The sequence below is a fragment of the Pristiophorus japonicus genome, chromosome 1, assembly GCF_044704955.1.
Source record: "Pristiophorus japonicus isolate sPriJap1 chromosome 1, sPriJap1.hap1, whole genome shotgun sequence".
Taxonomy (NCBI): Eukaryota; Metazoa; Chordata; class Chondrichthyes; family Pristiophoridae; genus Pristiophorus; species Pristiophorus japonicus.
The window spans coordinates 69139641-69163324 of record NC_091977.1 but is presented as its reverse complement, the minus strand read 5'-3'; the positions used below and the strand labels follow the sequence as shown (position 1 = coordinate 69163324).

Genomic DNA, 23684 nt, shown 5'->3' with positions numbered 1-23684 from the left:
CACTTTTAATGGCTTTTTAAACCTATAATCAAATGCTACAATAGATCAACAGTACCTAAAAATGAATGTTGGCATTTGAAGGTAATCTAACAGCTTGGTTATCTTGACACTAAATCAGATATAATCTGTTACAGTATTATATTTGCTTGGAAGAGTTGTATTTTTTCTCTTTGTTCTTTTCTCCCTGCCCCCTACACACACAAAAGACTTAATATGAAGGGTACAGTTTTTGAGAAGGGATGGTGTAGGAGGGAGGGAGACCGGAAAGGATGTGCCTTTTAAGTGAATAGTTGGATCAAAATATTTTATTCATATGCATGGAATGTATATAATTGAGAAATACAGCCCTCTCCAGTGTGAAGCTGTGTTTGTGGACATACCTGGAGAATGTAAGCAGCACTGGTTGTTTAAGATGAAGTTATTTGTGTTTTAGGTCTTGAAACATTCTGCAAAGAGCCATGTGTGTTAGAATGCTTTGAATTTCTGGCCAGTGGAAAGATACTGCTGATGGAAATTTTAGAAAGGAGTGAGGTCCCACTTGTTCTTCTGTATGACACTTCAGGAGATGATGATTTTAACATCAATACTGCATGTTTGAAGGCTTTGCATGACAAGACACTTGAACTGAATTTGAAGGTAAATTCTTTGAGGTTCTCATAAGGTGGCTGGATACATTTTATCAGCAGGTTAGTGATCCATTGAGGATTCTTCATCTGAACTAGTGTAGCCTAAAGCTAAAATGTTCATGTATATATTATTTTCAAAATGCAGTGCTCAACCCATTGTGCAATCTTTGCCTTTGTCACATTCCACATGGTGCTTTCACATTGGGTTTTATGTTACTAATCTCCTACTTGTCTTGTCAGTTTTTTAAAAAAGTGATCTTTTTTCACCGATAAGCATATTGGTTAATTTTAGATAAGAAATAGGAGCAGGAGTAGGCCCTTTGAACCTGCTCCGCCATTCAATGGCTGATCTGATCCTGACCTCAACTCCACTTCCCTGCCCACTCCCCATAACCCTCGACTCCCTTATCATTCAAAAATCTGTCTATCTTAAATATATTCAAAGACCCAGCCTCCACAGCTCTCTGTGGTAGACAATTCCAAAGATTCATGACCCTCAGAGAAGAAATTCCTCCTCATTTCTGTTTTAAATGGGCGACCCCTTATTCTGAAACTATGTCCCCTAGTTCTAGATTCCCCATGAGGGGAAACATCATCTATGCATTTACCCTGTCAAGCCCCCTCAGAATCTTATCTGTTTCAATAAGATCACCTCTCATTCTTTTAGTGCACAATCTTGTTTGAGAATGTTTAAATGTATTCAACATGCTGCGGAATGGTTTTAAAATTTGCCTAACTTCATGACCTTTCGCAAGACCTTTTATGAAATCACAATTGGTGTCTCCAGTGCCTGCTGTTCAACCACAAATCATCCTCTTTTTCCCCTTTCCCCTGTTTTTCCCCCCTCAATCCCCTTTCTCTTTCTCCCTCCAAAGTGACGCCAGTTGTGTATTCATTTGAGATTGATTACTAAATACAGATCGAGGTTTGAACCTGACACCACACACAGGCTCAGTGTACACCTTGTGGTGCTTTACCCATTGAACTACTGGGGATGTTGGCAGAATATTTAACTATCATTAAGTGTTAGATTTTTAAAGAAAAACTTGTAAAAAGTGTAAGTGAAAATTTTACACTATCGGAGTGTAGCTCCCAAACTTAAACTGGTCATCAGACTCAAAAACGACGACAAGAACTGCTAAACAATTTGAAAAATGTGCAGATGAATTCAAAAACAAAGTTGAAAATTTGAAATGTGGGCTGAATTTTTGCTGCGTAACTTAAAAATGTACCTGTGCTTTAGGAAAATGGCGTGTACCTGAATGTAATGGTTACGAATGTCTGTTCAGATGGGACCATCTACTGTCAAGTGCCCTCAAAGGGGTGGACCCAGCTCAATGCCTTACTGGAAAAAGTTGACCAGTATTTTAGCTACCGGGTATGTTTCACTTTTAATCCCGTAAATGTGTTAAATATGTGCTGATTTATGTGACTATAAGGATTCCTGTGTTGCTGCTGTGAATGCAATATTCAAATATTTGATATAAATATTGGAGAGCATGAACCTGGTAGAAAGGCCTGAAACATTAGTTAACGAGTTACCAGGGAATGTATTTTGTGTTTGTTGATTTAAAATTCTCTCTGCCTAATCCCCAATTACCTTTGTCTCCCGTTCCTTATTGTAGTGTCCATCTTGCTCTGCCATCTCTTCTTGCATGCTGTGTTTCCATTTTTTCCCATGTGGCTTTATGTTTCAATCTCTCTGGTCTCGCACGTTGCATTACTGATGTGCTCAATTTCCAACTTGTATCTTTATTTAAACTCAATTATGCAGCAAGACGGTAATTAACGTTTACAGTGTCAGGCGTGAGTAATGCGATTAGATGGGGAATAGAGTATCTGGGAGATGGGTGGGTGGCTGAGCATAGTCATTGAGGATAGGGTATGGGTTACCTCAGATTTGGGGCCCAGGTGCACAGTGTGTGGTGGATGGAATTTGGTACCTAGGGTCTAGGCCCTGGAGCACTGTTTGGAGGAAGATGGGGCCGAAGACCACTCTAGGCAGGGGAAAGGAGACTCGAGGGAACATGATATCGAAGTACTTGGAGAGGTATAATTTGAGTTTCAGAGCACTGAGAGAGATGGAATCTGAAACTACCAGAGATGGAATTTATGAACTGCCTCAGTGAGGGAGCGGGAGGAGTAAGGAAGGAAAGAAAGAGTTGTGGGAGGCTGTGATCTCTCAAGGGAAGAGGATTTGGGGAACACACAGTATTTTGGGGTGGGTGGGAAGGGCAAAAAGAGGTGTGGGATCCCCGGAGATGAGGGCTGGAAGCAGTTTGGGAGGTGACTCCAGTGCATTCTGAAACCATTTGGCTGAAAATTGATGCATGCTAGATGCTTGCTGCCCCCTTGCAGTTGCATAGAAACAGGAGTAGCTGACAAACACCACTTGTCACCTCCCACCAATCGGAGAACATTCCCCTTAACCCACTGTCTGTCTACTACCCTTCAACCAATTGCCAACTCATCGTAAGGCTACTTCTAAATCCGGGGCCTTTCATTGTTGCAAAGAAGTCCATATTGACAACACCCTTATCCACCATGTTAGTGGCCTCAAAAAATTCAACAGATGAGTCAGACATAACCTAACCCTAACACATCCATACTGATTCTGTTTGATCAGCCCATATTTATCTAACTGTTCAGTCACTCTGGCTCTGATGATACAGATTCCAGTAACTTCTCCATGCCTAATTTTAAACTGACTTGTCTGCAGATACCTGGTTTCTCCTTCCATTCTTAAATAATGGAGTGACATTTACAATGTTCCAATCCAAAGACACAATTCCTGAATCTGGGGAACTTTGGAAAATTATGACTAAAGCATCTGCAATTTTTTTTACCTATTTTAAATAGTTTGGGGTGGAAACAATAAGGTCCTAGAGAATTTTCTATCTCAAGTTCCATTATTTTCTCCGTTGTCATTTTTTTAAAAACTTACATTAAATCCAGTGTACTGGCTTTCTCCCCTTCCTCCTCCCGGCTCGTGTTATAAATATTTCTAGTGGCGTGGGTGTGTAACATGGTGGCTCAAAAATAGTTGACTTTGTTTCAGGGATTTGATTTGTTTGCTTTTGTGGTTAATATTTGGTGAATAGATTTTTTTTTATAAATAGCTTAATCGTCAGATGTTTGCAGACACATTTATTATGAGTCTGTTGTACATTTTAATTACATGGTGCTTACTGGAGGAATAAGTTGACTTGGCATGGATGTGCCTATGCTAGGAGGAATGAGAGTTTAAGAGTTGAAGCAGTTTGTTAATTTTTGGGAGTCGGTTGTCAGAGAATGCAGGGACAGAGTGGCGTCCTTCCTGTTCAATAATGTTAGTTGGCTTGTTTTTGCCTGCCAGGGATGGGACACTTGCTGGTTTGCATTCTTCTCAGAGGTGGCTTAGGTGTTCAGGGTTGTGCTGAGTGCTTGGTATTTTTCCAGTTCGAGGTTGAGGCCCAAACATCACTCGTTCGGATTGGGATTTGTGCCAGATGTGTTTCAGCCATGTTTCTTTTGGTGTTGATGCTGCCATCTGCTTCGATTCCTCTATTAGCAGAAACATGTATTGCATTATTAATCAAATTGCTTTTATAGATGAGAAAATAAAATATAATAATGTAATTTATATTTTGTGCAGTGTATGAAACATATTGATTCAGTCAGACCATGCCACGATAAGGGCCCTTCATCTTTGCTTGTGCATTATCAGGTCAGCTTACTCATAGGATATAAATTGTATCCCACACTTGCTCATTGTGTATTCTCTATTTTTAACTTTAAATTTCCGTAGTTCCCAATTTGCATTTTCATACTTGCTGTGCAACATCCACTCTAGTCTCTTGTCCAGTATTGTTTCACCTCATTTTTTCTCAAGTTTACATGAAGCACTAGACAGAGTATGTTGCAACCAAAATCAGTTTAAAGCTTAGGAAAAGCAAGTTATTAATTGACAGCTCAGGCCAGATGCCATAAAGGCACTCGGGTGCAATGCAATCAGCCTGGTTCAGTACGGTATATTCTCTAGTTACACAAACCAATTTTAATCAAGTAAATACTTCTGATCTACACATACATCCAAATACTATTCTTTTTACAAAAGCTTATCGCCAATGATTGATACCAGTGCACATACTTTAGCTTCAAGCCATCTTGTTCTGTGATTACATGGCTGAAGTTATAAGGGAAGAGCAAGGAAATGGACAGTCAGAATCTAGACAGAACAAGGGCCTGGATTTTGTGGAGCCTATGGGCACATACGTGCCCGTAAGGGCAGCGCAAGTTCAGGGTTTTCGCGCGCAAAGTGCATGCGCAAAAACCCGGAACTTGCAATATTGTCAAGAATCTTTGTGACAGATCCAATGCATTTCTGGGAAAAGGGCATTCGCAGGCGGAGAGTTGAGCTATTTTCCCAACTATTGCCCAGCGACTGCCTGTGAAATTCTTACGCCTGGTCAAAGCAGGCGCAAGTCCTGCTTTTACCAGCATAAGAGTTTAAATGAACATAAAATATATTTAATTATTTAAACATATAAAAACCTGTAAAATAAGTTCAGATTACTTTCAGCCACTTTAAAATGATTAAACTTATTTTTCCAAAAAATTTTGTGTTAAATATTTAATTCAGTTGTATTTTAAAGATGTAATTTTTTAAGTTTGTTTGTTATGTAAACGTGTTTTTTTTTTAATGTGATCTCCAGTCATGCTTATGGGGATTCCGTACAAAAACAGAATCCCCATAAGCATGAATGAGGATCCCATTTTATTTGTTGGGCCGGCCCAAATCATCCCAAGGCCCTTCCCTAGGATACGTGGGCTTTTACCCGGGCGTTACCGTAGAGGGCCAGGTGTGCGAGTCTCCATGGATCCCAAGGCAGAAGCTAGGTGCGAACTTTATTTGCGGATCGGAGGCATTTCCCTGTGGGAAGCCTCCGACTGCAAGAGCCAAGCTGACAAACAGATAAATAGCCCACCTCAATCTTTTTTGAAATCTGAACACTTAAAAGCCATTTTGAAAATTTTTTATAAAATCTTAATTTACTTTTTTTCCTAATCCACTATAATTGGACAAGTATATTTGAAGTACAGAAGTGACATTGCTGTGCAAAAAAAGAAATTTTAATTTCCTTTTTTTTTAAAAAGTTCCAACCGTACAGACTTAGTCTGTGCGATGATCTAATCAAAGAAAAACAGTTGGCCTAAAAGATCAGACTGTGGTTCAATAAAACTCTTTTCATATAAACTCCTGTGCCTTTTGCACTATTTTCATGCTCAACAACATGGGCCATCAACTCTTTTTAACCTGAAAATTCACTTACACCTGCATCTGGTACATGCACACATGAAAAATATCCAATTTCGAGTCGAGAATAAAGCATTTTCTTCACTAAACCTAATTTACATAGATTTAATTAGGAAAAAAATCCCCATAACTCAAAAACCTATACATTTTTGCAAAAATTGAAACTGTAGATGAGATTATCTGTAATCTGCCCAAGTCCTTATTACCTAAAAGGAAAGTCTGAGTAGCCCATGCTGCCACTTTCACTGGGTTTATAATGTCCTCCACACAATTATTTCCTCCACCTCCATGTGTTAACTTTTGCTGGCGCTCAGAAGACAAATGTTAGTGTGCTATTTGACTGTGGAAAGCATCATAGCCAAGCCTCATTCTGATGTCCACAGACAAGCAATTTATAGAAAAAGATGTTGGGTAGTGATCAAAGGGGGAATCCTGACTGATCTTTTTTCTGTTTTCCTCTCCCCCTCGGCTCAGAGGGAATAAGGCTAATTGTAGCACACTAACTGCTTGCTTAGCTGACAGCTAACTCATCAGAGATGCAAGATCAAACTGGGACCATCTGGTCAGTGTGACTGAGTAAGCAGGCAGTCCTTTACAAAAGCATCAAAAAACTACTTTTTAAATGCATACCTGCTAACTTCCATTCAAATTTACCAGCTGTTAGGCTCTTCCGGTGATTAGTGTTGTGCTACAGGGATCGGTGCTGGGACCACAACTGTTTACAATATACATAGATGACCTGGAAGAGGGGACAGAGTGTACTGTAACAAAATTTGCAGATGACACAAAGATTAGTGGGAAAGCGGGTTGTGTAGAGGACACAGAGAGGCTGCAAAGAGATTTAGATAGGTTAAACAAATGGGCTAAGGTTTGGCAGATGGAATACAATGTCGGAAAGTGTGAGGTCATCCATCTTGGGGAAAAAAAACAGTAAAAGGGAATATTATTTGAATGGGGAGAAATTACAACATTCTGCGGTGCAGAGGGACCTGGGGATCCTTGTGCATGAAACTCTTTTGAGTTTACCTGAAAAAAAAAACCAAACATTAAACCCGCCTGGGTGACACAGCAGACATTTTCAAGGCCCCTTTTTTTCCCCTTTTTTTGTGGTTTTTTTTTCTTTCTTTTTTTTTTGGGCGCTAAGATCACATTTTTCCAAGTGCCCCCTATAAAAGGGGAGGGGGACACTAAAAGCACCGGCAATTAAAACAAATTAAGCTTTAAAACGTAAAATCAAATTAAAATTTGGTTGCCGGGCGTGATGATGCACTCCAGTCCCTCCAGTGCACACCTCTCGCGGAAGGCCGCGAGGGTACCGGTGGACACCGCGTGCTCCATCTCCAAGGACACCCTGGACCGGATGTAAGAGCGGAAGAGAGGCAGGCAGTCAGGTTGAACGACCCCCTCGACCGCCCGCTGCCTGGACCGGCTGATGGCACCCTTGGCCGTGCCCAGGAGCAGTCCTACGAGGAGGCCTTCGGACCTACCCGCTCCCCTCCGCACAGGGTGCCCAAAGATCAGGAGACTGGGACTGAAGTGCAGCCAGAACTTCAGGAGCAGCCCCTTCATATAATGGAACAGGGGCTGCAACCTCGTGCACTCAATAAAAACATGGAACACGGACTCCTCCAGACCGCAGAAATTGCAGGCGGCCTGGGAGTCCGTGAACCGGCTTAAAAATTTATTGCACGGCACTGCTCCGTGCACCACCCTCCAGGCCAAGTCCCCGATGAATAGTGGGAGGACCCCTGCGTAGAGTGCCCTCCATCGGGGACCCCCGCCTCCTCCGGACGGCAGGATGGTACGCCATGGCGTGTCCGGACGGCAGGCGAGGATGGCAAAGTTGAGAGTGTGCAGGAGCAGCCCGTACAGGAAACCCCTCCGCGCGGAACTGAAAGGCACGGAGGGGATTTCCCCGAGGCGGCTCAAGTTGTGAGGCGCCGGCCCCCGAGGGAGGTTCCGGGGTTTGGCGCCGATGAGGAATTCCGTCCGGACGGGGGTCAGTTCGGACGGGATCTCCCCACGTGCTTGAGCCTCCTCGATGCACCTAACGGAGTCAGGGCCCAAAGCTGTTTTTAGCGACTCGATGGCATCGGCCGCGTGGCGGACGTTGGCAGAATTTAGGCGCCGCGCCAGCGTGTCTGGCGCCATCCAGCCCGCTCCTCCGCCATCGAGCAGGTCCCTGACCCTGGTCACCTCACCAGCCACAACCCTCTCTTCCGACCGCCATATAAAACCTCGGTCGTGGAGGTACGGATTCCCGAGCAGCGGCTCCTGCAGGACGGCCGCCACTCCAGCCGGCGGAGAGTTGCGCTTGGTGGAGACTTTGTTCCAGACCCTGATGAGTTCCTTGTAAAAGACAGGCAGCTCCCGGAGGGCGGTCCTGACACCCCCCAAGTTCACAAACAGGAGCTGCGTGTCGTAATTGAGGTCGCGCTGCTGGCGGAAGAAATACGTCGCCAGAGCACACCACCTAGGAGGGGGCTCGACGTAAAGGTATCTCTGCAGGGTCTGAAGACGGAAAGTCGCGAGCTGGGCGCTGACGCACACCAGCGACTGACCGCCCTCCTCAAGCGGGAGACTCAAGACCGCGGCAGAGACCCAGTGCTTCCTGTTGTTCCAGAAGAAGTCCACCAGCTTCTTCTGTATCTTGGCGACAAACGCAGGGGGAGGGGTCAAAGTGACCAGCCGGTACCACAACATTGCGGCCACCAGCTGGTTTATGACTAGCGCTCGACCCCTGTAGGACAGTACTCGGAGCAGTCCTGTCCAGCGCCCTAGGCGAGCGGCGACCTTGGCCTCCAGCTCCTGCCAGTTCGCCGGCCAGGCTCCCTCGTCTGGGCTAAGGTAGACTCCCAGATAGAGGAGATGGGTCGTGCTCCAGGCAAAAGGCCTGAGCTCCTCCGGCAGGGAGTCCACCCGCCACTGACCCACCAGAAGTCCGGAACATTTCTCCCAGTTGATTCTGGCGGAGGATGCGGTCGAGTAAATCTCTTGGCACTCACGCATCCTCCGCAGGTCAGCGGGATCCTCTACCGCAAGGAGCACGTCATCGGCGTAAGCCGAGAGGACGACCTCCACGCCCGGCCCTTGCAGAGCCAGTCCCATCAACCTCGTCCGCAAGAGGCGCAGGAAAGGCTCCACGCAAACGGCGTATAACTGGCCGGACATGGGGCATCCCTGGCGCACCCCTCTCCTAAAGCGAAGGGGCGCCGTCGAGGACCCGTTAACCTTAATCAGACACTCCGCGGCGGCGTACAAAAGTCGGATCCGGACGACGAAATGCGTCCCGAACCCGAAAGCGCGCAGAGTTCCGAGCAGATAGTCGTGATCCACCCTGTCGAACGCCTTCTCTTGGTCGAGGGATAGGAAGGCGACCGACAGACCAGCCTCCTGGGAACAATGGATGAGGTCCCGGACCAGATGGATGTTATCGTGGATTGTCCGGCCCGGGACCGTGTAGGACTGGTCGGGGTGGATCATGTGGTCCAGCACGGCACCAAGGCGAGCAGACATCGCCCTGGCGAAGATTTTGTAGTCCGTGCTGAGGAGGGAGACCGGGCGCCAGTTCTTAACGAGGCGGAGATCGCCCTTCTTAGGCAGCAGGACGATGACTGCCCTGCGCCAAGAGAGGGGCATCTCCCCGGTCGCCAGACTTTCCCCCAGGACCCGCGCGTAGTCGCTCCCCAGGACGTCCCAGAACGCCCTGTGGAACTCCACGGTCAGCCCGTCCAGCCCCGGGGATTTTCCCCTCGAGAGCCGGTCGAGGGCACCGGTCAGCTCCGCCAGGCTGAGCGGAGCTTCCAAATTTTCGGCGCCCTCCGGGCTGACCTTCGGCAGGTTCTCCCACAAAACTCTACGCGCTTCCTCGCTGGACGGAGCCGGAGAGAACAGAGCCCCGTAATATTCACCGGCCCTGTTGTTGACGCCCTCCGGATCCGAGATGAGAGAGCCGTCGTCGGCCAGCAGCGTCAAGAGCTGCTTACGGACACTCTGCCTTTTTTCCAGCGAGTAGAAGAAGGGGGAGCCGCGGTCCAGATCCCGCAGGAACCGGATCCGCGACCTCACGAACGCGCCTCGGGACCCGACGAGCTGCAGGTCCTTCAGCGCGGCCTTCTTCGCTTCGTACACCGTCCGCAGGGCCGGGTCCTGGACGACTTGACCGAGACGGGATTCCAGGTCGAGCACCTCTTTCTAGGCGCCCGACCCTGGCCACCCGCCTCTTGGTCGACCCCCTCGCGTACTCTTGACAGAAGACGCGGACGTGAGCCTTGCCCACGTCCCACCATAGCCTCAAGGAGGGGAAGCCCCCCTGCTTCCTTCTCCAGTCGGACCAGAATCGACGGAACGAGTCCTGGAACCGCACGTCCTCCAGCAGCCGGTTGTTAAAGTGCCAGTACGCGGACCCCGTCCTCGCGCGGAGCGAAGCGAGCTCCGCCCACACCAGGTGGTGGTCCGAACACGGCACCGGCCGCATGGAGGCCGCCAGGACGCAGGAAACGTACGCCCGAGACACGTAAAGGCGGTCGACTCTGGACCATCCTACTCCAGGCCTCACCCAAGTAAAGGCACTGGAGTCGGGGTGGAGATTTCGCCAGACGTCCACCAAGTCGAAGGACCCGACCAGGTCCCTCAACTTCTCCATCGCCGTCATGCACTGCGGGGCACCGGAGCGGTCCCTCGCATCGAGGGTGCAGTTAAAATCCCCCCCGAGGACAATGCAGTCGCCGATGTCGACGGAGCCAAGAAGAGCGGACACCTCTTCAAAGAAGCGCGTTTGCTGCGGGCTGGGCTGAGGGGCGTACACGTTCACGAGATGGAGCGGCACGTCCCCCAGGCGAACCGTTAAGTGCAGCAAGCGGCCTGGCACGGGCTCCTCAACCCCCAAGATCTCCGGCTGAAAATGCGGGCCCAGCAAGATGGCCACCCCACTAGAAATGGCGGTGAGGTGGCTCATGCGGACCTCTCCTTGCCATTCCAGGAGCCACGTGGCTTCGTCTCCCGGAACGGTGTGGGTTTCTTGCAGGAAGCACACCGCATATTTCCCCTCCCGCAGGAGCGAAAAATTGTCAAATCTACGGCGTGCCCCCTCTGCCGCCGTTGATGTTGAGGCTGGCTATGGTTATCTTCATGGCAAAAGCAGAGTGCAACCTCTACCTTAACCTATTGTGGGGGAGGGAGCGGAGTCTTTTGTTGAACTCCGCTCCCTCCGCAGCCCAGCGAGGAGTCCCTCGAGCTCGCGCAGCTCAAGGTGTTGCGCCTTTGTTAAGGGCCCGCCCGCGGCCAAGGTTTTAGCGGCGGCGCGGACGGACCCCTTGATCAGCTCTGGCTCGGACCATTTTTCCAGGGCCAGTCGGGCTTGGTTGCAGCGACCCCGGCTCTGGGCCAAAAAGTCCCGGAGTTCCTTTGCAGGAATGAGGATGGTCTCGGCGGCGGCCGCGAGCAGATCCACCGCCTCGCTGGCGGTGGTCTCTAGATTTTCTCCCGCGTCCCCCACCGAGTCCCCGTCCTCCTCCGGGAGGTGGCCGCCAGCAGCCGGCCCATCGACCGCACAATGTACGGCAAATGAACCGGCCGCTCCAACCGGCCCTGTCTCTGCCCCGATCCCACCCCCAGGATCGTCGGCAGAGGAGTCCCCACTGGGCTCTTTTAAAAATGGTGCTGGGTCGGGAAATGACAGCGGAAGGGGTTCCCCCTCCGCCCCAGGAACTGGGGAACAAGGAGAGACCCGGCCATAGGAAATCCCCAGGCTCTCCAAGTGCTCCAGCTCCACAGCAAGAGGCGAGGGTGGGTGTTCCTCCCCCTCCCCGCTGCCACCCCCCGGCCCAGCATGTACAGTATTATTAAAATCATTAATTTCATTTTCTGCCGGGTCGAGCGACTCCCGGGGGAAGTTGGATAATAGCTGGGCGGGCTCAGGTTCGGCCTTTTCGGCCCCGTCCGCCTCAGTCCCCGGGATGCTCGACCCGGCGGCAAAGCATTCCTCCACGGTCCCCACGCCCCCCATGACAGGCAGATCTTCCACGCCATCCCCGGGAGGCAAAGGCTGGGCAGCCTCGACTGTCTCACCCTCCCCGGGGACAGACTCCTCCCGCCTACGGCGCTGGTGGGGGACGCGGGACACGCGGCGGGCACCGACTCCTCCGCGGAGGGATGTTGTTCCCCCTCCGTCTCAACGGAGCGGCGCCTCCTTTTGTTGCTGGAGGTGCGCGGAGGCAGGGAGACCTCCATGTCTGCCGAGGCCTCCCGCTCCGCCCCCCCCTTTTCCTTTTCTTGCCCGCGCCCGGGCCCCTCTGCGGTATTGGTCAAGGGCTCGGGCACGGGCTCAGGGCACCCCGCGCTCGCCGGTGACTGGGTTGGGCTGAGCGCAGTGGTCAATCTTTCCGGCGCACTGAGGGGACCCGCCTCTAGATGTTTCACCTTGTTCCGCGCCTTCTTTCCGGTCGGACGCTCTCCCTCCCCCCCGCCGGAGGCCGTGAAAACAAAGGCCCCCGACGATGCCCGCGCACCCATGGCTCCCGGCACGCGGACGCAACTAGGGGGAGGGGTGGCGGCGGCGCCAGCCTTGGCCGCCTTCGGTGGTTTGGCGGCCTTGGAGGCGGGGCAGTTCTTACGAACATGCCCCACCTCCCTACAGGCATGGCACCGCACGCCGTCCGACGTCCAGAAGACGCGGTAGGCAGTCCCCTCGTGCACCACATTAAAGTGCCCTTCCGTCGTGTCCTCCCGCGCCAGCCGGACAAAGAGCTGGCGGCGGAAGGAGAACACGTGGCGCAGGCTGTTCTCCCTGAGGCCGAGCGGTATGGGGTTGATCCCCGACCTTACCTCCCCCAGTTGGTGTAGGTGAGGGAGGAGGAGCTCAGCGGGAACAAAGGGCGGGACGTTTGACACGATGACCCTCTGCGCGGTGGCCTCGAGAGGGTCCACCGGCAGGAACGTCCCGCCCACCGTGAGCCCCTTTTCGAGGGCCAGGGACACCGCCCGCTCCGACCCCAGGAAGAACACGGCCTTCCCAAACATCTTGGAGGCTGCGACAATGGCCGAGGGGCCGACTACCCCAGCCATCGCCCGCACGCACTCCTCGATGCTCATTGTGGGGTGAGTGTAGCTCTTGACCCCGTGTTTTTTCGTAATAAGTCTGAATGGTGGCAGGGCAGCGGGTGGCGCAGGAGCTCCGTGGAAGCGGTTGCCACCTGCGCATATGTCTTCGCTGGCCCTGCCACCGGCGTGGATGGGGTCGCCATCACGGGGTCCCTTTAAGGGCTACACCCACCCCAAAGTCACAGGCCTTAATGGTCTTAATTGGCCTCGTTTGATTAAACTGAGCAGAGGAGCTCTTAACGAGGCACACCTCTCCCCTAGTTGGCAATTGGGGAGGGGCCTTGCTCCCTCTGCTCAGTTGTCTTAATTGTTTTGTTTTTTTTTTTAAATTAGGAGGAAGGGGTCTCAGAGAGAGAGGGGAGAAACAGAGAAAGAGAGAGGGGGGTGGGAAGGGGGGGGGAACTGCGAGGGCAGGTCTCCCCTCGCAGCTGTGGGTGGGTGCAATCCCCAGATGGTAAAACACAAAATAGTCTTTGGGATGGTCTTCGGGTGAGGGGAGAAGATGTCTTCACCTGGGGCAGCTAGAGCCACCAGGCACACACTCCTAATGATGTTAAATAAGTGGTAAATAAAATCTTCAGCCTGGTAGCTCCAGCTATCCCAGGCTAGGCAATTGGGGGGGGGGGGGTTCAATTGTGTGTGGGGCCTAGTTGTAAGCAAGGCCCCCACACACACTTCCACACACACACCCCCCGAGATGTTCCGGCCCTCAGTGGTCTTCTTTCCTCCCCCCACCGATATAACAAAAGTCTATTGGGGACTGCACCAATACACCCACCTGTCGAATGGTAGAGTCTCCCTCCTTCCACACTGGATGTTGTTGTTGTTGGTCTTTCCCCCTCTCTCCAACTCTTTGCAGAAATGGTAGAATTGTTCAAAGTTTTCTGCTTTTTCCTCCTCTCCCTCTGGGTGAAAGTTGGTGGTGAAGCCCCTTCCTTCCTTCTCTTCCTGGGCTGTTCTCAGGGCTCTCCAGGCCTTCCAGGCAAGAGCAAAAGTTGGTAGCTCCTCTCCTCACTGCAGCTCAGCTCCAACTGAGCAGGACACGCCTCCACTGCTCCACAATTGGTCCTTGTGCATGAAACTCTTTTTGGAGTTTATCTGCAAAACAAAAAACATTAAACCGTGCCACTCGACCTGGGTGACACACCAGACATTTACAAGGCCCCTTTTTTTTTTTCTCTTTTTTTTTTGTGTTTTTCTTTTTTTGGTTTTTTTTTTTGGGCACTAAAATCACAATTTTTCCCCAGTGCCCCCTATAAAAGGGAAGGGGGACACTAAAAGCACTGGCAATTAAATCAAATTAAACTGTAAAACGTAAAATCAAATTAAAATTTGGTTGCCGGGCGTGATGATGCACTCCAGTCCCTCCGGTGCCCACCTCTCGCGGAAGGCCGCGAGCGTACCGGTGGACACCGCGTGCTCCATCTCCAAGGACACCCTGGACCGGATGTAAGAGCGGAAGAGAGGCAGGCAGTCAGGTTGAACGACCGCCCGCTGCCTGGACCGGCTGATGGCACCCTTGGCCGTGCCCAGGAGCAGTCCTACGAGGAGGCCTTCGGACCTACCCGCTCCCCTCCGCACAGGGTGCCCAAAGATCAGGAGAGTGGGACTGAAGTGCAGCCAGAATTTCAGGAGCAGCCCCTTCATATAATGGAACAGGGGCTGCAACCTCGTGCGTTCAATAAAAACATGGAACACGGACTCCTCCAGACCGCAGAAATTGCAGGCGGCCTGGGAGTCCGTGAACCGGCTTAAAAATTTATTGCACGGCACTGCTCCGTGCACCACCCTCCAGGCCAAGTCCCCGATGAATAGTGGGAGGACCCCTGCGTAGAGTGCCCTCCATCGGGGACCCCCGCCTCCTCCGGACGGCAGGATGGTACGCCATGGCGTGTCCGGACGGCAGGCGAGGATGGCAAAGTTGAGAGTGTGCAGGAGCAGCCCGTACAGGAAACCCCTCCGCGCGGAACTGAAGGGCACGGAGGGGATTTCCCCGAGGCGGTTCAAGTTGTGAGGCGCCGGCCCCCGAGGGAGGTTCCGGGGTTTGGCGCCAATGAGGAATTCCGTCCGGACGGGGGTCAGTTCGGACGGGATCTCCCCACGTGCTTGAGCCTCCTCGATGCACCTAACGGAGTCAGGGCCCAGAGCTGTTTTTAGCGACTCGATGGCATCGGCCGCGTGGCGGACGTTGGCAGAATTTAGGCGCCGCGCCAGCGTGTCTGGCGCCATCCAGCCCGCTCCTCCGCCATCGAGCAGGTCCCTGACCCTGGTCACCTCACCAGCCACAGCCCTTTCTTCCGACCGCCACATAAAACCTCGGTCGTGGAGGTACGGATTCCCAAGCAGCGGCTCCTGCAGGACGGCCGCCACTCCAGCCGGCGGAGAGCTGCGCTTGGTGGAGACTTTGTTCCAGACCCTGATGAGTTCCCTGTAAAAGACAGGCAGCTCCCGGAGGGCGGTCCTGACACCCCCCATGAATCCCAAAAAGTTAGTTTGCAGGTGCAGCAGGTAATCAGGAAGGCGAATGGAATGTTGGCCTTAATTGCGAGAGGGATGGAGTACAAAAGCAGGGAGGTCCTTCTGCAACTGTACAGGGTATTGGTGAGGCCGCACCTGGAGTACTGCGTGCAGTTTTGGTCACCTTACTTAAGGAACGGTATACTAGCTTTGGAGGGGGTACAAAGACGATTCACTAGGCTGATTCCGGAGATGAGGGGGTTACCTTATGATGATAGATTGAGTAGACTGGGTCTTTACTCGTTGGAGTTCAGAAGGATGAAGGGTGATCTTATAGAAACATTTAAAATAATGAAAGGGTTAGACAAGATAGAGGCAGAGAGGTTGTTTCCACTAGTCGGGGAGACTAGAACTAGGGGGCACAGCCTCAAAATACGATGGAGCCAATTTAAAACCGAGTTGAGAAGGAATTTCTTCTCCCAGAGGCTTGTGAATCTGTGTAATTCTCTGCCCAAGGAAGCAGTTGAGGCTAGCTCATTGAATGTATTCAAGTCACAGATAGATAGATTTTTAACCAATAAGGGAATTAAGGGTTACGGGGAGCGGGCGGGTAAGTGGAGCTGAGTCCACAGCCAGATCAGCCATGATCTTGTTGAATGGCGGAGCAGGCTCAAGTGGCTAGATGGCCTACTCCTGTTCCTAATTCTTATGTTCTGATGTTCTTGTGTTCCGCCACCATTCCACAGCGACATAATTTGTAATCAAAACCTGCAAACTTTCCATAGTTTCCACCCGATTTCCACCCCACCCCCGCAAACAACTATTTAGATCCAACTTTCTAAAGGAACAAGCAGGCCCCCTACTAGTTTTCTCCATTCCACTGGGAGATGCCTGATTAGCCCATGGTTGATGAGTAGCCTTTTCCCTTTCCTATAGGGGAGAGCACCTTCCCCCCCGCACCCCCACCCCGTCTCTCTTTCTACCCCCACCCCCGTCTCTCTCCTCCCCCCCCCCCCCCGTCTCTCTTTCTACCCCCCCCCCGTCTCTCTTTCTACCCCCCCCCCCCGTCTCTCTCCTCCCCCCCCCCCCCGTCTCTCTCCTCCCCCCCCCCGTCTCTCTCTCTACCCCCCCCCGTCTCTCTCCTCCCCCCCCCCCGTCTCTCTCCTCCCCCCCCCCCGTCTCTCTCCTCCCCCCCCCCGTCTCTCTCCTCCCCCCCCCCCCGTCTCTCTCCTCCCCCCCCCCCTCTCCTCTCCCCCCCCCGTCTCTCTCCTCCCCCCCCCCCCGTCTCTCTCCTCCCCCCCCCCCCGTCTCTCTCCTCCCTCCCCCCGTCTCTCTTTCCCTCCCCCCCCGTCTCTCTTTCCCTCCCCCCCCGTCTCTCTTTCCCTCCCCCCCCGTCTCTCTTTCCCTCCCCCCCCGTCTCTCTTTCCCTCCCCCCCCGTCTCTCTTTCCCTCCCCCCCCCGTCTCTCTTTCCCTCCCCCCCCGTCTCTCTTTCCCTCCCCCCCCGTCTCTCTTTCCCTCCCCCCCGTCTCTCTTTCCCTCCCCCCCCCGTCTCTCTTTCCCTCCCCCCCCCCGTCTCTCTTTCCCTCCCCCCCCCCGTCTCTCTTTCCCTCCCCCCCCCCCCGTCTCTCTTTCCCTCCCCCCCCCCCGTCTCTCTTTCCCTCCCCCCCCGTCTCTCTTTCCCTCCCCCCCCGTCTCTCTTTCCCTCCCCCCCGTCTCTCTTTCCCTCCCCCCCGTCTCTCTTTCCCTCCCCCCCGTCTCTCTTTCCCTCCCCCCCCGTCTCTCTTTCCCTCCCCCCCGTCTCTCTTTCCCTCCTACCCGTCTCTCTTTCCCTCCCCCCCGTCTCTCTTTCCCTCCCCCCCCGTCTCTCTTTCCCTCCCCCCCCGTCTCTCCTCCTCCCTCCCCCCCGTCTCTCCTCCTCCCTCCCCCCCCGTCTCTCCTCCTCCCTCCCCCCCCGTCTCTCCTCCTCCCTCCCCCCCCGTCTCTCCTCCTCCCTCCCTACCCGTCTCTCTTCCCTCCCCCCCCGTCTCTCCTCCTCCCCCCCCCCGTCTCTCTTTCCCTCCGTCCCCCCGTCTCTCTTTCCCTCCGTCCCCCCGTCTCTTTCCCTCCGTCCCCCCGTCTCTTTCCCTCCCCCCCCGTCTCTTTCCCTCCCCCCCCGTCTCTCTTTCCCTCCCCCCCGTCTCTCTTTCCCTCCCCCCCCGTCTCTCTTTCCCTCCCCCCCCGTCTCTCTTTCCCTCCCCCCCCGTCTCTCTTTCCCTCCCCCCCGTCTCTCTTTCCCTCCCCCCCCGTCTCTCTTTCCCTCCCCCCCCGTCTCTCTTTCCCTCCCCCCCCGTCTCTCTTTCCCTCCCCCCCCGTCTCTCTTTCCCTCCCCCCCCGTCTCTCTTTCCCTCCCCCCCCCCGTCTCTCTTTCCCTCCCCCCCCCCCGTCTCTCTTTCCCTCCCCCCCCCCCGTCTCTCTTTCCCTCCCCCCCCGTCTCTCTTTCCCTCCCCCCCGTCTCTCTTTCCCTCCCCCCCCCCCGTCTCTCTTTCCCTCCCCCCCCCTCCCTCTTTCCCTTCCTACCCGTCTCTCTTTCCCTCCACCCACCTCCCTCTTTCCCTCCACCCCCGTCTCTCTTTCCCTCCCTACCCGTCTCTCTTTCCCTCCCTACCCGTCTCTCTTTCTCCCCCCCCCCGTCTCTCTTTCTCTCCCCCCCCCCCCCCCGTCTCTCTTTCTCCCCCCCCCCCCCCGTCTCTCTTTCTATTCCCCCCCGCCCTCCCCCTCTTTCCTCCTCCCCCCCCCCCCCCCCCCCCCCCGGACTCTCTCCCTCTGACTCTCTCTCCGACTGCCCGGCGCCATCGTGAGGCCACTTGGCCTGTGATATAGTGGCGGGATACATTGGATCCCACGTTGCAGCATGGCTGGGTGCAGGAGGTACTGCGCATGCGGGAAACCTCTCGTGCGCATGCGTTGAGCTGCCGGCACTCTTTCACGCGCAGGTCCCTAGCTCCACCCCCCAATGGAATTGCCGCGCCAAGTCCCGGGAGAGTCGACAGAGCGGCCAGAATCTGGGAACATCTTTTTGCCGCCATTTTGAGCCTAGGAGCATCTCACGTGAATGCACCGTAAAAATGGGGTGGGACAAATTTGGGCCCAAAAAATCAGTGTGCCTCTTCTGTGCAAAGGCACAGGTTCTCTTGAAAGAATTTTTATGTCCATTCCAAGGATTAATTAATGTCAACAATTTTGATTGCTTAAATTATGTGGTGGGGACTGTATATAATGTGAATTAATGGATGCATTTCATTACATCATTTGCTCTGTATATAATATGAAATAACAGCTCACGATTCAAGTAGTCTTGCAAGATCACAAATTCACACTTTACTTTTATGATCCTTGTTTAATTACAGCAAATCACATCAGAATATTTTGTCTCATTACCTTTCTGTGGTAAGCGCTGCTTAGCACGATGGCGAGGGAAATGGGCACGAGTAGAGGTGAGTTCTGTGCAATTAAAATGGATCTAGTTCCCTGATTTTCTTTTCAGTATTTTTAATCATCTGCCACTGGCAAATAGAGATGAAGTTATTTATTAGCATTTTCAAATTTTTACCCCTTCTCTCCGAAAAGCATAACTCGTCCTGGGGTACAGCTTCCAAGTGCTGGTGTGTCTCCATTACCTTGTGTCATCCTTCATTTATGAGCCTGGACAGTTGCGTGTTAACAAGCTATTTATCATGAGAGCCATTACAGTAACAGGCCATTTAGCCCCTCGAGCCTGTTCTGCCATTCAATGAGATTATGGCTGATCTGTGGCCTAACTCCATATACCTGCCTTTGCCCCATATTCCTTAATACCTTTGGTTAACAAAAATTGATCAATCTCTGATTAAAATTAACAATTGATCTAGCATCAATTGCCATTTGCGGAAGTGAGTTCCAAACTTCTACCACCCTTTGTGTGCAGAAGTGTTTCCTAATTTCACTCCTGAAAGGTTTGGCTCTAATTTTTAGACTATGCCCCCTACTCCTTGACTCCCCAACCAGCAGAAATAATTTCTCGCTATCTACCCCTAGCTGTTCCCCTTAATATCTTGAAAACTTCGATCAGATCACCCTTTAACCTAAATGCTAAGGAATACAACCCTAATCCGTGTCGTCTCTCTTCATAATTTAACCCTTGGAGTCCAGCTATCATTCAGGTAAACCTACGCTGCTCTTCCTCCAAGGCCAATAGAACCTTCCTAATACAAAAGCAAAATATTTTAGATTCCTAATCTCTTGTGCCACCTGTTGGAGTTGCCAAGTTGTGAACCCAAGCAATTCTCCATTGTCAGATAAGGAAAATCAGAAGGTTAGTAATGCTGACAATGAGAGTGGGAAGGCGCTCTGCAGTTCAATTGCATGCTGACACCATCATATCTTGCAAAAGAGGAATGCCCACTTGGCAGCAGAACAGGCTTGAGGAATGAACAGTCAACTCCTGTTCCTATGGGCCCAAGTTTCGGCCTCAGTTGCTCCTGATTTTTTGGAGCGACTGGTGTAGAACGGAGTATCTTAGAAATTGCAATTCTTGGCATTTAGTTTGCTCCAGTTCTAGTCAGTTAGAACAGTTTCATTTTGGAACAGATTTTTTTTTTCAAAAGGGGGCGTGTCCAGCCACTTACGTCTGTTTTGAAAGTTTAGGTAGTGAAAACTTACTCCAAACTAACTTAGAATGGAGCAAGTGTAGATTTTTTACACTCAGAAAAACCTTGCATACACTTTACAAATCAGGCGTAGGTTACAAATCAGGCGTAGGGAACAAGGGGGGCGGGGGAGCTGGGGGGCAAGGGTAGTAATTAAATTCTACAAGCATTCAACAGTCTTACTTATACAAATAAAGAGCCATCCTGACTAAAAAAATTATAAACAAAGCAAAGACAAAATATTGAATATTCCTACCTGTGAGAAGCAGCAACAGCCTTCGAGCTGCGGTGCTTCAGGCAGGCTTTCCATGTAGGAGACAGGGGCGGCGTCAGTGGCTGACGGCAGCCCAACAACAACGGCAGCAAGCAGCCTTCGAGCTGCGGTGCTTCAGGCAGGCCTTCCTTCCATGTAGGAGACAGGAGTGGCGTCAGTGACTCGACGCCAGCCGAAGACACAGCAAGCAGCCTTCGAGCTGCGAGGGAGGCTGAGGCCATTCGGCCACAGGATAGGGGCGGCGGCAGTGGCCGACGGCGGCCGAAGACACAGCAAGCAGCCTTCGAGCTGCGAGGGAAGCTGAGGCTATTCGGCTAGGGACAGGGAGAGGCAGCCAGATAGCCAGGTTGAAACTTAAATTTGCAGAATGGGTGCTGCATTGTCCACACCACGGATAGGAGAGAATTGATAAGAGCTCCCTGCTACAGGAACGTCATAGCCTGTAGGTTGGTGGGCAGGAAACCTAACCCATGTTGGCAATATCGAGCCAGGCGCTCGTACCTGGACATGAGCGAGGCTGATTGTGTCAAAAGGCTGCGTTTTCGCAGAGAAGTTGTCACTGAGATCTGTGATATGGTGAGAGCAGATTTGCAGCCCAGAAGCAGAATGCCCGACTGCCTTGTCTGTTGAAGTGAAGGTAACAGCTGCACTTGCCTTCTATGCCTCGGTATCGTTTTAGGCTGCAACTGGAGATATGCGTGCCATCTCTCAACGTGCAATACATGCCTGCATTTACCAGGTCACGGCTGCACTGTATGCACGGAGGAATGACTTCATCAATTTCCCAATGACCGCACAAGCGATCCATGAGAGGGCTGTGGGCTTCTTCAGGATTGCCGGCTTCCCAAAGGTACAGGGCTGCATTGATTGTACCCACATTGCCTTGCGAGCACCTGTGGAGGATTCCGAGCAGTACAGGAATAGAAAAGGTTTCCACTCCCTCAATGTGCAGCTCGTGTGTGACGACAAGCAGCGCATCATGTCAGTCGATGCGAGATACCCTGGCAGCACCCACGATGTGTTCATCCTACGCGACAGCGTTATATCTGACATGTTTGAGCAGCAGCCAGAAGGGCAGAGCTGGCTACTGGGAGACAGAGGATACGGCCTGACCACCTGGCTCATGACGCCCCTACGCGTGACACGGACAGAAGCTGACCGTCAATACAACATGGCGCACATTGCGACGCACAGCATCGTTGAGAGGACCATTGGCATATTGAAACAGCGATTCCGATGCCTGGACCATTCCGGAGGCCACTTGCAATACTTTCCTCAAATTGTCGGTCACTTCACTATTGTGTGCTGCATGCTCCATAACTTAGCCATCATGAGGCAGCAGGAACTGGTAGTGGAACCAGAAGACCCACGTGAGGGTCCAGTGCATGATGATAGTATTACTGAAGAGCAGGATGTGGATGATGACGATGATCAGAAAAGCATGCAAGTGACTGATGCCGGAGCACGAGGTCGGAGGAGGGCCGTCCAGCATGCTCTTTTAACGATTGCTCGAGCCTTGCGCCAGCAGCTCATCTGTGAACGCTTCAATTACTGATACCTAAGGGCTCTGCGACCACTGTTGCGCATGGACATGTTTATTCTTTGCAGTTGTTCCTACGTTGTGTTGTGTTAATGGAAGATGAATCAGTTTTAATGAAAAAATATTTTATTGAAAAGTTAACGTCACTGTGATAAAATATTTGTTGTATCAAACTTTACTTTTTAATATGACTCTTGAAGATCACTTAAAAACTTTAAGATCACTTATAAACTTGTAAAGTTACAAAACAATTTCAATTTTAAAAATCTTACACTCTCAAGATCACTTAAACTTCAGGATCACTTTTTAGGTGCAAAATTAAATAAGATACAAAATGTGAGAGCATTTACACTATAAGATCACTTTACAACTTATAAGTGATCTTAGGGTTTTTAAGTTACAAAATTTACAAAACAATTTCAATTTGAAAAACGCTACTACAGCTACATCAAGAACAAGAACAAGAACAAAAGCAGCAAAGAAAGGCTGCAACCATGTCTCATCCACATCTCAGGGAATGTTCACTTCCTCATGGGGGTGTCATTTGATTGGCGGGGCTGTGTGCCCTTATTGCAGCAGCTATCTCCATGAGGGCCTGTGCCATCGCTTGCATGCCCTCCCTGACGGCCTGTGCCTTCGATTGCACTCCCTCGGGCATTCCCTCCCTAAGTTCCCGTGTCATTGCTGCTATTTCTCCCGTCAGGACCAACACCTCTTCACCCACTGCACTGACGCTACCGATGAGTGATCAGGTAAGCTCATTGGTCTCCATACCCAATGCCACAACCTGAGCCGCATCTGTTGCACGCTGCATCTCAGGAGAGCGTGTCTCCAATCTCCTCCTCCTCTGCCTGGGTCTGCCTCGTGGCACCACTACACTGGGAGGCGTGAGCATGGATGGTGGGACGCTCAGTGTTCCAGACGACAACACTTGAATGCGAGCCGTGGGCTGGGATGGTGGGTGAATGGGTGTAAACGGCTCCATTATATCACCAGCACCACTGGACCCACAATGTCGGAATCAAAACCATGGAAGGTGGAACCAGAACTTATGCGAGTGGGAAGCGCAGGTTCGGACGGTGGTGCACTGTCTGTAAACTGCTGCAATACACCAGCAGCACCACTGGGACCCACAACATCGGAATCAAAACCATGGAAGGTGGAACCAGAACCTATGTAAGGGGTTGAAACTCTGATGCCTCTTAATGGGGGCTCATAAACATTAATTTGGAAGCTCTCCCCTATAGACATTTCAGTCATCGCCGCAATCATCCAGTCTAGATCGTCCGCATCTGGTTGTGCTGGTTCTTGTTCTGTATCTTCAGGATCCTCAGGGTTGGCATCATCATCATCATCATGTTCTGCAAAATACATCAGAACAGCCAAATGTTTAACAGCAAGGGAGGGGGCCGGATGGGTGGCATGAGTACTCTCACACATAGCAGGCCAGGCAGCAGGTTGATTTGAAGGGCCACGATGCATTTTCAGGACTTGCCCTCTTCCTCGCTTGTGCTGTCCTGATTGCTTTTCTCCATGTGCGACTCATCATAGCAGCTACCCTCTGTTCCAAGGCTGTCAGTGGATGCAGATTGGGTGTGCCTCCTCCTGTTCGAGTTGCTTCCCTTTTGCTGTGGGCCAATTTCTTCTGCAAAGAGTAAAATATAACTTTTTACAGAGTGCGTCTTTCTGCAGGGTGGGACATACAGATAGTCACATTACAATTAC

At 51.7% G+C, this 23684-nt stretch overlaps 1 protein-coding gene across 4 annotated transcripts in view; it reads left to right on the top strand.

Annotated features, from left to right (window-relative positions):
- Positions 1-23684, top strand: part of LOC139264414 (tudor domain-containing protein 7-like) — a 184458-nt gene that overhangs the window by 135460 nt on the left and 25314 nt on the right. For 3 of the 4 annotated variants that reach the window (XM_070880846.1, XM_070880856.1, XM_070880838.1), the window contains 4 exons: positions 434-636; positions 1870-2004; positions 4261-4332; positions 18868-18954. In XM_070880846.1, coding sequence (XP_070736947.1) covers positions 434-636; positions 1870-2004; positions 4261-4332; positions 18868-18954 — 497 coding nt within the window. The remainder of the gene's footprint in view (positions 1-433; positions 637-1869; positions 2005-4260; positions 4333-18867; positions 18955-23684) is intronic. The other variant, XM_070880866.1, reaches the window with a different exon arrangement.